General features: G+C 36.8%; 1 protein-coding gene across 1 annotated transcript; it reads left to right on the top strand.

The window, feature by feature from the left end:
* Positions 1–743: 743 nt before the first annotated feature.
* LOC306844310 (transcription factor MafB-like) lies at positions 744–10,539 on the top strand. The gene is made up of 5 exons (XM_079376323.1): positions 744–871; positions 2,273–3,037; positions 3,745–4,017; positions 7,489–7,704; positions 8,854–10,539. The coding sequence occupies exons 2-5, from the start codon at positions 2,441–2,443 to the stop codon at positions 9,001–9,003; spliced, it is 1,236 nt and encodes a 411-aa protein (XP_079232449.1). The 5' UTR covers positions 744–871; positions 2,273–2,440; the 3' UTR covers positions 9,004–10,539.
* The last annotated feature ends 3,306 nt before the right edge of the window (positions 10,540–13,845 follow it).

Genomic DNA, 13,845 nt, shown 5'->3' with positions numbered 1-13,845 from the left:
TGAAGATATACGCTCTTAAAAATAAAGATGCTTCACGATGCCATAGAATCTAAATGGTTCCAAAAGAACCTTTTCTGGTTCTTTGTGGTGAAAGAAGGTTCTTCAGATTATAAAACGGTAAGAAAGAGATGGTTCTTCTATGGCATCGCTGCGGAGAACCTTTTAAGCACCTTTAGTTTTAAGAGTGTAATTGTACTACTATTTTACTGATCTTTTATGGTTTGTCAGAGTTGATGTTTCAGGTGCACTAGGTGGCAGCATGTAATGCCTCTGATTGCTGTGAACCAAATGAGCTCATCAGTCTGTCTGTTTGCTCTATGAATAATGTAATAAAAACTGGTCATTTTAGACATGCATATGCAGGTGTGAAGCATCATGTGGTTACAAAAAAACACCAGTAAATTAATGTATACATTTCCTGTGTGTGTAAGTTTTGGAAGTCAACATTTTAAATCCTAAGGTAATGGTTTTGTAAAAGTCCTTGCCTATTTGACTGAACAAAAACAACTTTTTCTATTGTTAGTTTTATAATTAGAATTGTTATTTTAAAACTTTACAGGAGAAATGAAAGAAGTGTGCTGCTCATTTGACAGTTTAACATTTTTAGTTGATTGGTGGAAAAAACAACAGGAGAGAGAGAGAGAGAGAGAGAGAGAGAGATGGGATGGATGGGGATTTGGTGTGGGGGTTAGAGGGGGGAGGGCTGGGGCTCTGTTAGCGGCAATCAGCTCCAAAGTGGCTCTCACACACACACACACTCACACCAAACACATGCTCTCACATTGACACACACTCATATACACACGATGGCAGGAATCAATCTGTCAGTCAATACCTCAGGATGTGTGGAAGCTGTCCACATGAACACACGGTAAGAAATATGGGCAATTTAAAACAAACTTTTTCCTCCGTTGTCTCTCCATTTCTCCCTCTGTCATTCTCTAGTTATGATAGTTTTATCCTGAAACTCTTTTGTTCTCTCACTCTTTTATTCCACTCTCAAATCCTCTTTTCCCACTTTATCTACTCTTTTATTATTTCTATAAAAATAAAGACCATCTAAAATCATTCTCTGAGCAGCTATCTAAAATAATGATTTAATTAATGATTGTTAAGACTTAAAAACTGTTTTATAAGTTTATTGACAGTTTATTAACTGTTTTATTCATTTTAAGTTTAAAAATACTAATATTTCAGTTAAAGATGAAATTACAAATGAATGTTTCATAATTAAATGATTTTAATCTATTACTGATTAAAACACTTTTTCTTCAAATTCAAGTTTATAGTTTTAGTAGTTTATAATCTAGCCTCTTAATTTAAGGTTGCCTACAAACAGATTTATCATTATGAATATTTTAGTACATGTTAATTTCAAATACTTTATGAAAGTTTTCAGTTATTAAAATGAATTCCTGACTAATGACAAGATGTACTAAAATGTAATTTCCTCTAAAGATGAGATGTAAAATTGTTTAGTTGTTAAGTTGTTATTACTTGAAACATTTTTTTTACTTTTTAGTAGATTTAGTTTATGATCTAAACATTTAAATGTGACTCTTTGCTTGCTACCGTATTAAAAAAAAAAAAAAAAAAATGACATTTGCTTTTCTTGTAAATTTCAACATACAAATTGCCAGTTCCAAAATATGCAAACTTGTGTTATCTCAAAATGCCACAGTGTTCGGTTCTTAACACAGAATGCTTTTAATGGTGCTTTTCTCTGTAGATAAGATGTGTTAGTTGGTCTCTGTCTGTTACCCTATAATGAATACTTTGACCTGTATTTCATCAGTCCTGACAACATTAAATATTGTTTGAGTTGTACATAACACTAGTGTTAAGGCGCAATTGTTCAGTGGAATAACTAGATTGATGGATTAAGATTATGGGATTGGATTTAGGTTTTTCCTCTATTAATCTGGTACTGTTTGCAACCCATACATCAACAGCATACATAATGAGCCAATAAATGAACAGCCATGTATCACAAATGTTCTGTAATTTTTCATGAAAATGAATACATTGCTTTTTTATGTTTTGATTATTTAATAAAGCTGTCACTATCAGCCTTTACTGTAATATCAGGCCAGGCTTTGGAATCGTCTTGTCTAACATGTGACATAACCTTCCAGAACATCAGTCAGTATGTTAGTCGTTACCTGCTAATGTAGTCCTACTCTTATTGGTCACAGATTGCCAGTATCTGCACCGTATAGCTGGAGAAGACTGTGGCTAATCACTATTTTCTCTCTCTCTTTCTTTTTGCCAGTTTCAGATGATCAAACTGGAAGCCTTCAGTTCAAAGGGACAGGCATTTTAACAACCAGGTCTAATTCGGCACATTATTGTTTCCATCTCTGTGTAAAAACTGAAGTCTGTTATTGTTAGCCTTGAAAACTCAAAGACAACAACTTCCATACTTCCTGTCGACACAGCAATGTCTTCATCTCTGCCGCTGCCCTCTTTGCCTCCAAGCCCCCTGGCCATGGAGTATCTCAACGACTTTGACCTACTAAAGTTTGAAGTGAAGCCTGACACCCCTCCACCTCCACCAACCTGCCTATACCCCAAACCAGGCGTCCATCAAGAGACGACCGGTTCTCCGTATGCTCCTCACCCTCCTCCTGACTCCAGCCTCAGCTCCAGTCCCTACACCTCCCTACCTCCGTCACCCACGCTCAGTGACGGGCACCCGCCGCCATCTGCATCCTCCTCTTCCTCCTCTCTCTCGTTCCCGCTGTCCATCTCCACCGGGTACATGTCAGGCCAGAGCTCCGGCTCTCAAGGAAACCTGGACGGCAGCCCAGCGGCTGGAGGCCCCACGCCGTGTTCAAACCCCACTTCCTTGGAGGACCTGCTCTGGTTGGCTGCACTGCAGCAGCAGTTCGGTGGGGAGCCCGGAAGTGCCGCGTCTTTGCTGGGAGCTCTTGGAGGAGTGCCGGATCGAGGGGACCGGGATCGAGGAGGGTTTCTGGGATGTGAGGATGCAGTAGAGGCCCTGATGAACTCTGCTGCAGCTGCTGTAACTTCACAGGTATGATCTAAGATACTTGGACAATGCATTTGTTTGTCCCAAGTGAGTGAAGAAAATCACTCCTAACTTTAAGGGGCCTCTTATGCACCCAGTGCAATGCGGCGCCAGACGCAACGCAAGTGTTTTTTGCCAATTCTTGCAGTTTGCAAGAATTGCAATCTGTCATGTTATCTTGTGTTAGGAGGCAGATGATGTTTGGGAATGCAATCTTGTGAGACTTATTATGAGGTTATTAAAACAACGTTTGCGATGAGATCAGTCCAACGTCTTGTTCGTCTAGTTATCCAATCACATGATCTGTTGAGGCGGTCACATGAATTTTTTCTTGTGTATCAAGGAACTTATTTGGTAAATGTATTTCCATCATAGTTTATGCGCATGATTTCTTATTTTATAGGCCAGAGGTTCTCAATCCTGGTTTAGGAGCCCCCTCAACACTTGTCTCAGTTATCTCACACCAATTTCAAGTCTTGGATTCTCTACTAATGAGCTAATGACCTGATTCAGGTATTTTTGATTAGGGAAATACACAAAACTTGCATTTTTTTTATTTATCTGAGAACAGGGTTGAGAACCACCAGCCAAGGGAATCCACTGGTCACAAGAACCACTGGCTAAATATGTTTGTCCAAATGTGCCATTTTCATTGTAATCTCTTTCTAATGTGCTCTTTGTAATCTCTTTGCATCTCCTCCGCTCTTTCACAGTTCCCAGTTTTGTCCCAGAGTTCGAGCAGCAGTCACATGGGTGACTCCAGCAGTGACAGCGGTGTTGATGTTGTTCTTAACAAGCCATCAGACTTGTGTCACCGGCCTATACTGGTCGTTTCTTCCACTCCTCCATCTCTCTCCAATCTCAACACATCCACCAGTCCCTTCTCACAACCCCTCAGTCCACAGAGCCGCCTCCATCACCCACACCATCCAATGCAAGGCCATTATCATCATCATCATCATCATCATCATCTGCAAGTCACTCAGGTACTTGCAGTCACTAAGGCCTCGTTTATACTGCAGGCGTTGATGCTCAATTCCGATTTGTTGCCTGTATCCGGCTGTCCGTTTACACGTTCTTTCAGTTGTGGCCCATATCTGATTCATGTGTTTACACTTGCCATACCATCTGCCTCCACGTGCTTCCTCCCGAGAATAATGTGACCTATGCTGACAAAACGAGTCGAGCAAATTAAAAAAATTTGTTATTTCTATTTTTATGTTCACATTGTCCATTAAAAAAGACCTTCAAAATGATGTATGATTTTTCACAGATCCGATCTGTGTCACATATGAGCAAAAAATCGGAATTGGTCACATTTAACTGACAGTGTAAACGGGGCCTGATTTATCCTCCACTGTCACATGCATGTACTCAACAGCGATCAGACTTCTTCAGTAGTAAAGTTCCCAAAATAATTTACAGCTTTTCAGGAAACACTTCCAAAAGTGAGGAAAAAGGGGGACAACTCTTTTAAAAGTTTAGTTGAGAGTGTTAAGAAACATAGTTATGAAAGTGTACTTACTTTATTTGCATTTAAGTGACGTATTTAGGGATAGTTACCCCAAAAATGAAAATTCTGTCATTACAGAAGAAGATATTTTGAAAATGTCGGTAACCAAACAAAAATACAAAAGAAAAAAATTGTCTGGTTACCAACATTCTTCAAAATCTTCTTTTGTGCTCAAGAGAGGAGAGAAATTAATTTTGAACAACATCAGGGTGAAATATTATCCTCAAGTATTTTTTTTCTTTTAAATATAGTTTGAAAATCTGAATACAATTAAGCCCACTGCTTTTACACAAATTCAATGAGAATGCCTTGTTTCACATTTTGAACTATAAATGATTGGTGATTTTGTTTTGAAGTGTGTTGAAAGCAATTTGATGGATGTAGCTGATGAATGCCTGTCTCTAAATGTGGAGCAGCGCTATCAGATTATGGTAATATCTACTATTATTGTGATGTAATCCTGATCACTGTCACTTACACTCAGTCAGATTATGCCTTATGGAAATGTGCTGCTAAAACCACACACACACACACACACACACACACACTACACTTCACCTCTAGGCCAAGCTATGTTACACGCCTACACCCAAAGCTCACACATTTTTATTTTATTATTATATTATTCAATGTGATGTCATGAGAAAACAGCACAGTCTTATAGTATAGTATTAATTATTTAGTTTGGTTACACGTAGTGAATATTTGTTATGCTTCATGGCTTTTGTGTTCAAACCAGTTGATATCAACAACATAAGCAAGCTCATTGATAGTTACTATAGAGTTGATTGATTGATTTTCAGTAGTTTTGGTTGCAGTTGAAACATTATTAGTAACAAATAATTCCAGTCTGCCACCAATTTGCCTAAATCGAAACCAGTTTTGAATTACCATTGAGAGTGACTCATTTTTAAAAGGAATTTGTTCTCAGCAGGGCTTCTTCACATTTTCCATGTCAAAATATCATACTTTTCCAGACTCAAATTTCCAAACCTCTTGGTAGATTTCCAGACCATGTTTAAAATAAATGGTTTATAGAGCATCATTTTCAGCTTTAAATGTGATATATAGTACAGTCATCTGCAAATATTTTTAGTTTTTTTTTCATTGATTTTCTTGAAGTGACAACATACAGAGTCCCTAAAATATCAAATAATAAATAAATAAAAATACAGACTTTTACATGCACACAAGAAACTTTGTTGTGCCCTTGATGAACTATTCACATGTGCATGGGACTGTTTTGCATGCTTACACATTACAAATTCTAGTTTTATATAACCTATTTCCTTTGTGCATCACTGCCATCTTACTATGAATAAAACAATAGCATGGATGCACATAAATGAACAGAGATCTACCTGCTCAAAATTGAGCTTTTCTTACGGTAGTACCTCTAATATCATTAGAGATGGGCTGATGGCACAACAGGTGGCTCAGTGTGCATTGTCCTAAATGCTAAATTGAATGGTTTCTTGTGTGCACATGTAAGTCTGTATATTTTTAATTTTTGCAAAGGGTATTGAGGTTATTTAATACAGTGCAAAGAATATAGTGTGAAGAAACCCAAAATGCTTATAACCTGCATTGTGCATAATGAAAAGTGCACCTTGAATTCATTCAGTCATATTTGGCGATCACTAAAAATTATTAAACATCTGCCATGAAACCTCACTTCTTGTACGATACATTTATTTTCATTAAATTCTCAATTTGCTATTATAAAAAATACTTTTACATTTACATTTACCAAAACCCCGTAGGAACCCTGTCTCAGTAATGTTTCAATTGCAACCAAAACTACTTCACTGAAAAAGTATGCATGCATGCATAAATCTTATAGTAACACAATGTGAACTTGTTCAGCTGTATGACTATTGCAGATTTTTTTTATAACTCTTGTGGTTATTATCTTGTCATGGTGTTGATATCAACTGGTTTGAATACGATTCTATTAGCACCACAAAAGCGATGAGGCAAAACAAGCTACACTAACTAAATAAATAATAGGCCTACTTCTATATGACTGTGCTATTATCATCTGACTGTTATCAGACATTTTATCCGTTGTGTACATTTATCTGTTTTGTCCATGTGAGTGTTTGATGAAGCTTTGATTGTCATTATCAAACTCTGGGCCAGTTTTATTAAACAGCTTGCGCCAGTGCAAACCGTCTTTTGACATTAAAATAGTACTGTCAGGCTTTTCTAAAGATGCGCAGTGAAGAATTAGCGCTGAAAAGGCGTGGACACAGTTATTTTTGCGCCAGACCTTATTGAATATGCATTTGTAGGAGTTTCCCTCTCAGACACAACATTTATGGGAGGAGAGTATTAAAATGAATCAAGCGTTTTACTAATGTTTGCTCTCATCAAATTACTGCCATTTGTGCAATTATTTAACGCCCAAAGGCTTGTTTGCTGGAGAAGGCACTGCAGAGAACAGAGAGCACATGGTAGAAGGGAGAGGATTTTTTCACATGTATTAATTTATTTTGAATGCCAGAAGAACACATTATTCGAGCATATCGCTTGCCAAGCCATGTTATTTTAAATTTACTTAGGGAAATAAAAAAGATGACTTTGAACCCAAAACTTGGCATATCAGGTCATATCAAAACTTCTAGCAAACCTTCATTTTTTTGGCCTCCGGTTCTTTTCAACGTACTGTGGCTTCTTTATTTCTTTATTCTTTGTTTGCGACTACTCTAATTTGCACTGCGCTTGGTATATTGCCTTGGTCGATATGTAAATTAGATGTTGCATCTGTGTCCCTTAATTTGAACGGTTGTTAGTTAATCACCTGCAGAAATTTCCACACCCATCGGCGCTGTTTGGAATTGTGCTCTTGCGCTAATTTGCCCTGTTTTGTAAAACTGGCCCTTTGTGTCCATTCCATGACAAATCTCTCAGACTTACCTCATATTGTCTCTTTCTCTTTCAGTGTGGGATGGATGAGCGTTTTTCCGATGAGCAGTTGGTAAGTCTGTCAGTGCGAGAGCTCAACAGGCATTTGCGTGGGGTAAGCAAAGATGAGGTGGTCCGTTTGAAACAGAAAAGACGGACGCTGAAGAACCGCGGTTACGCCCAGTCCTGCCGTTACAAACGACTCCAGCACCGGCACACGCTCGAGTCCGAGAAACACATTCTCACACAGCAGGTACACTACACACACACACATCAAGCACTGAAATATGACAGAATTTAGACAAATAAAACCACAAACAACAAAAGTCAGTTATAACGAGTGTTGGAGAAAGTAATGCATTACAATATTGTGTTACTCACTATAAAAGTAACTTTAAAGTAACGTAATGCATTATGTGCATTACGTAATGCATCTAGCCTGGGCTTGCTTGTTTAATTTTAAATGTTCTAAAAAGTTCTATTTTTGAAAAAATGTAAAAGCCCTTTCACTCATAAAGTTAAATGAATAAAAAGCATTCTTGGGTGCATTTCCCAAAACCATCGCTAACTATGGTCGTTAGTTCCATTGAACTCTATTCATAATGACCGGACTTGCGACCATAGTTGCTTTTGTGAAAAGCACTCCTGGATTGCATGATGAATAGGACGTGAGAGAAGAAAGTTCATTTTTATTTTAACTGTTGATTATTGCAGGTTTGCATAATATTCTGAGTTTGCTGTATACTGTTTTTATTCATTTTGAGGAAAACTGAATCTGTTTTTTTGCAAGATGAGTAAGTGCACGTTTACCTTTAGTCCAGAACCACAGCTGAATAGATTCACAGAACTATCCCGTTCACACAGTGCACACTGGCATATGGGGAAAACTGGCATATTTTATTTGAAAAAGCAACACAGACATGTTCTTGCCAATTAAAAAGTAATGCATTACTTTACTAGTTACTTAACAAAAAGGTAATCTGGACACATAACTTGCGTCACTTGTAATGTGTGACCCCCAACACTGATTATAACAGAGCAGGCTATTATAATAGAATAATAATAAGACAATTATATCATAACTCTCTTCCAAAACCTAGTAATCTGGAAATCATTTCAAGACTTTATTTGGCTAAATTTGAAAGTCACAATGATATTTTAATGGAATATTGCCTTTTTTGTTTTAAATGATTTATGTGTATATCATTTCTTTTCATAATCTTTCATCAAAAACATTCAAGTCCAAAACAAAATCAAGTCCCAGCCTAGACTTTTTCTCATTGAAGAAGCTGTTTCACTCAGATATGTAAAGAAAAGATGATCACTATTTCCATTAGAAAGTTAATAGCAATCAACATGATTTTTGTATTTAAAGTCTATGATTTCTCTCTGGTTCCTCTAGCTGGAGCAGCTGCAGTGTGAGCTGTCTCGCGTGTTGAGAGAGCGAGACACATACAAAGCTCGTTACGAGAAGCTCATCAGTTCAAACGAGACTCAGCCTTCCCATCCCAACACCTCGCCTTCTCCCACTCCTCCGGATTACTTTTTGTGACAAAATGAACATTGTACAGAAGAGAATTGCTGATTATTGTGATGAGTGAAACTTATTCAAGAGAGCTGTGACTACAACTCAACTTAAAATAAGCTATTAAACCAAAGCGGGTTGATTGTGAGGTGGACCTGGATTGTGACATAATGGCGTCATGCTACTGCTGATGGGATTGCGTTTTTGCCCATTGAGAGCTTGTGTAGCACCAGCATGATTTCATTAGCATTCATAGGTATTCATACCCAAAAGGGATCTAGCACATTTTGAGACTTGGATAGACACTGAAATCAAAGTAGTGACAGCATTTAAAACAAAGTATTTTATGTATTTATAATGAACACTCATAAACGAATGAATAGGTGGATTTTGTTGGTTTTATAATAAATAAGATATATTAAATATGTTGGCTATTTATTTATTTAACACTTTCACAGTTTCACAGTTTTTTTTTTATTATAATGGTTTCATTCTATTCTGTATGAATCAATAAATTAGTAACATTTTATATTTTTGATGATTCAGCCATAGAAAGCCTGCATATGACTTAAAGGGACAATTCACCTAAAAATGAAAATTCTGTCATCATTTACTCATCGTTTTTCTAAACCTTTATGAATTTCTCTCTTTGGCAGTATGGAAAAAAAATACATTTGACATGAAAAAAGGGATTTTCCATCATTCCCCAGTATGTAAATATCAAACTGGTATTCTCATTTGTTAGAGGGTTCCTCTAAGGAAAAAACTGGTTTACTTGTGTAAAAACATTTACATTTCATTTGCTGTAAATATTTATATTGTACAGTTTTAGTGTCTAAACATACAAAAAATTGTGTGTGCACATTTTCTGCTAATACCTATGAATACGAATGAGATCACCCGTGGTAGCACAAAAGGCTTGCTATCTCATTGTGTTGAGCTATTTGTCATGATGAGTTTAGTTTTACGAGAGTTTCACATTTATTTGGCATTCACCAAAATGACTGTTAGAGATATAAATCTATGAAGAACTACTGACTTTTTGAGCAAGAATGCAACACATGTAGAATCTATGATTATGTGTAGTATAAGCCATCTGTGTGATATTTTCATAGTAGCTACAGCAACTCACTGAAAAACAATACAATCAACAACCAAATACAAACCAAGTGAAAATCATTACATGACTTTGAGTGACTGTGTCTTTGGAAGTTACATTTTATGATTAAGTTAAGGGTGTAATTTAACTGTGACATCAAATTCATTTAGCAATTCACAGAGCTGGTCACTGTGGGTGTTAGTAGATGCCTATTTAGACGCAGACTTTTCTAGGAGGTTTACTTGCCTCGCCATACATAAAAACGTATCTGGCTATTTTCATTATTTATTCACAGTATTTATTATTTGTTTGTAATGTGATAATTGTGTTTATTTGATAGTGTGTATTAATTTCATTAATATTTTGTAGCAGGGTAAAAAATATTATAAGAACGATTATATTCATTATGCTCTGTTTGTAGTGGTTTCTTATGAAATAAACATACTTTTACCATTAATGATTTTACCAAGGATTGTGAACTGTATAACTGATTTATTCATCTGACGTGTCATAATTTATTTTACTGTTTTCCCTGAGGTCCACTTATAATGTTGACCAAACCGTGTTCAACCCTGTTGGGGCTTCTTCTCCTTTAAAGGAATAATTCACCCAAAAATAAAAATGTACTCACTCTCTGGCCATCAAAGATGTAAATGAGTTTGTTTCTCCATCTAAACAGATGGAGAAAAAATAAGCATTGCATCTCTTGCTCACCCATGGATCCTCTGCAGTGAATGGGTGCCATCAGAATGAGAGTCCAAACAGCTGATAAAAAACATCACAAGTAATCCACACCACTCCAGTCCATCAGTTAACATCCGGTGAAAAGCTGTGTGTTTGTAAGAAACCAATCCATCATTAGAGCATTTGGAAAAGTCCATCTCCTGTTGTCCTCTCTCATCAGATAGGATAGGTCCAATGTATATTGGAGGGGTGAGGTGTCCAAGTTGCAACATCAAGCTACTGGGGTACCTCAGGGCTCGGTTCTTGGACCACTTCTCTTCTCTGTCTACATGGCATCACTAGGTTCTGTAATTCATAAACATGGCTTTTCATATCACTGCTATGCTGATGACACTCAACTCTACCTCTCATTCCATCCTGATGATCCAACGATAGCTGCTTGCATCTCAGCTTGTCTAACAGACGTTTCTTGCTGGATGAAGGACCATCAACTTCAACTCTACCTTGCCAAGACAGAACTGCTTGTTCAAGCTCTAGCTCTGTTCTGTATTGCAACACCCTCTTGGCAGGTCTTCCAGACAGTTCTATCAAACCTCTGCAACTAATCCAGAATGTGGCAGCAAGAGCAGTCTTTAACAAGCTAAAAAGAGAGCTTGTCACACATCTGTTCATCAGTTTGCACTGGTTACCAATAGCTTCTCACATGAAATACAAGGTATTGATGATTGCCTGCAAAACCACCACTGGCTCTGCACCTCTTTACCTAAATTCATTATTTCAGACTCTCTAGAAGCTTGCGTTCTGCAAGTGAATGGTGCATTGTAGGGCCATCCCAAAGAGGCACAACGTCACGCTCACAGACTTTTGTCTTACCTGTTGCATGCTGGTGAAATAACCTCAACAATCAATTCAAGTCTTTCAGCCATCATCAAGAAACAGCTAAAGACACATCTCTTCCATCTACACTTGCACTCTATTCTATTTTTATTCTAAAAATGACCAGTGTTCTCTATTCTTTTTCTATTATATATACTTTTTTCTTTTTATTTATAAAATAAAAACAAAAAAACTTACATGTACTGTGTTAGGCTTATCAAGACTAGTCACAGCACTTACGTATTATTGCTCTTTTGTTGGTTTGATTGCTTCTATTGACCTCATTTGTAAGTCGCTTTGGAGAAAAGTGTCTGCAAAAGGACTAAATGTAAATTGTGGTGTTACCATCAAATATGACCAGCCCACATAAAAAAGTTTGTAGATCTCATTATGATATATTATTAGCAGATAATGAAATCAATCTTTTTATCAACTTGTTTGTGTTCGATTAGCACAGATTTTGCATTTCTTTTTGAAACCGATTGATTGTTGACCCATTGATCTGAGTTTATGCATCTCGGTTTTTGTGTGAACACTGGCGAAACAATCTACAGATAAAAGGCCTGTCATTTTTGTTTGGGAAAAGATTTTCAGCACAGCACAAGGGTTAAAGTATATTATTTACATAATAAGTGCTCTTTTCAGGGTATGCTAAAGTGAACTTAATTTTAACAAGGGATAACTTGACAGGTCTCAAAACAAACTCTGCTCAGCACTACCATGTCTTCTGTGTTGTATTACTGCACGTGTCCAAAACCTCTTAAAGAGGTGCTCTTAACCTTCTTAAAGAAACAGTAATCAGATTAACCAAGGCCACAACATTTATACGCTAAGAGATACAGTCGAACTAAATTCATAAAAATGAATAAATAAAATATTTTAAACCGATAATAAATAAACACTTTAGGGGGTTAAAAAATACTAAATAAAACTAGATTTTGACCCACCCTTTTTTTACTTTGAGCAATTCAATGTGAACGAATCACCAGACCAACCAAGAACAAACTAATATCACGGTGGCAAATATTGCAACAAGCAGCATTCCTATTATTTCTTGTGTAAAACCTATAGATTTAGTTGGCCCCAGTTTTTGAAAGCTTTATTTCCTGTCCATCTCTTTCGTTTCAAATGTGTCTCTGTGATTGTTTCTTTTCCACCGCTCTCTCTTTGTGTCTCTCTGTGAATCAGACCCTGGATGAGAGTTGTTTAGGATGAGCTCACGTTTGTCCCTCCTCCCTCTTTCTCTCTTTCTGTCGCTCTCGCTCTCTCTCTCGGCAGAGCACAAAGCCACGGGGATTATGGGTATAATAGAGCGCGGGCCACTCTCTGCCGGGCCTCATTGTCTATGAGAGGGGCACTATTGTGGGCAGGACGTACACACACTCACCCCACGGCTGTGCTATACACACATATCTGAACAACCACACACAAAACACACAAACACAATTTTTCCAAAATTACGTATACAAAAATAATAGATAGCAATCCAGCTATTAGTAAGCTTACAATAGCTTGTATGCTGTACAGAAAAAAAGGTACAAAGCTGTCACTGGGGCGGTAAGCTAAAAGGTACATTTAATGCATCACATTTACCCCTAAATGGTATATATTAGGAACCTTAAAGGTACATATTAGTTCTTTAAAAGTGCATTTTATCCAAAGGGTACCAGCCGTGTGACAGATTTTTGCCTTTTTTCTGAGAGTGTAGATGGCAAACTATTGTGGACTCAAGAATTCAGAGAATTTATTTCCATTTCAGCCTCTAATTAAACAGAATGTTTTAGGATTTTGAAAGAAAAAAAATGAACATAAATGCAAAAATTGATATTTCAGACTCTGAGTCGCTCATCAAATTTGTTAACATATTTAAACTAAAGCTCAGATATCTTTTCATAATGTAAGATGTTCCGATTGTTTAACTGATATTGATATTGATGCCGCAAATTTGATTAGTGAATCTGGGATATTTTAATTTTGTATGCGCACATACAATGTTCGGATAATAAGGGATGTTGTAACTTAAGATATTGTATGATACAGTATGAATGACATTCGTGTAGAAATATGATTTGAATTGTTCTCTGCTGCCTCCTACTGTTAATGTTGATCATTGCTCAAACTGCACCTGGTTTTATTATTATTTAGAAAAATGATTTGTGGTCATTCTTAAGAATGATCAAAAACCGTTTAAAGAAATAGATTTATATCCA

Source organism: Barbus barbus, assembly GCF_936440315.1.
Source record: "Barbus barbus genome assembly, chromosome: 24".
In the NCBI taxonomy this organism is placed as follows: Eukaryota; Metazoa; Chordata; class Actinopteri; order Cypriniformes; family Cyprinidae; genus Barbus; species Barbus barbus.
Note: the sequence above shows the minus strand (reverse complement) of the source record. Positions and strands in the feature narration are given on the sequence as shown.

What these genes read in the sequence shown, in the direction of transcription:
- LOC306844310 (XM_079376323.1), top strand. Translation starts at nt 2,441, where the DNA reads ATGTCTTCATCTCTGCCGCTGCCCTCTTTGCCTCCAAGCCCCCTGGCC. An exon ending in ATCATCTGCAAGTCACTCAG is followed by an intron (nt 4,018 to 7,488) that starts GTACTTGCAGTC and finishes TTTCTCTTTCAG; the next exon opens with TGTGGGATGGATGAGCGTTT. An exon ending in AACACATTCTCACACAGCAG is followed by an intron (nt 7,705 to 8,853) that starts GTACACTACACA and finishes TGGTTCCTCTAG; the next exon opens with CTGGAGCAGCTGCAGTGTGA.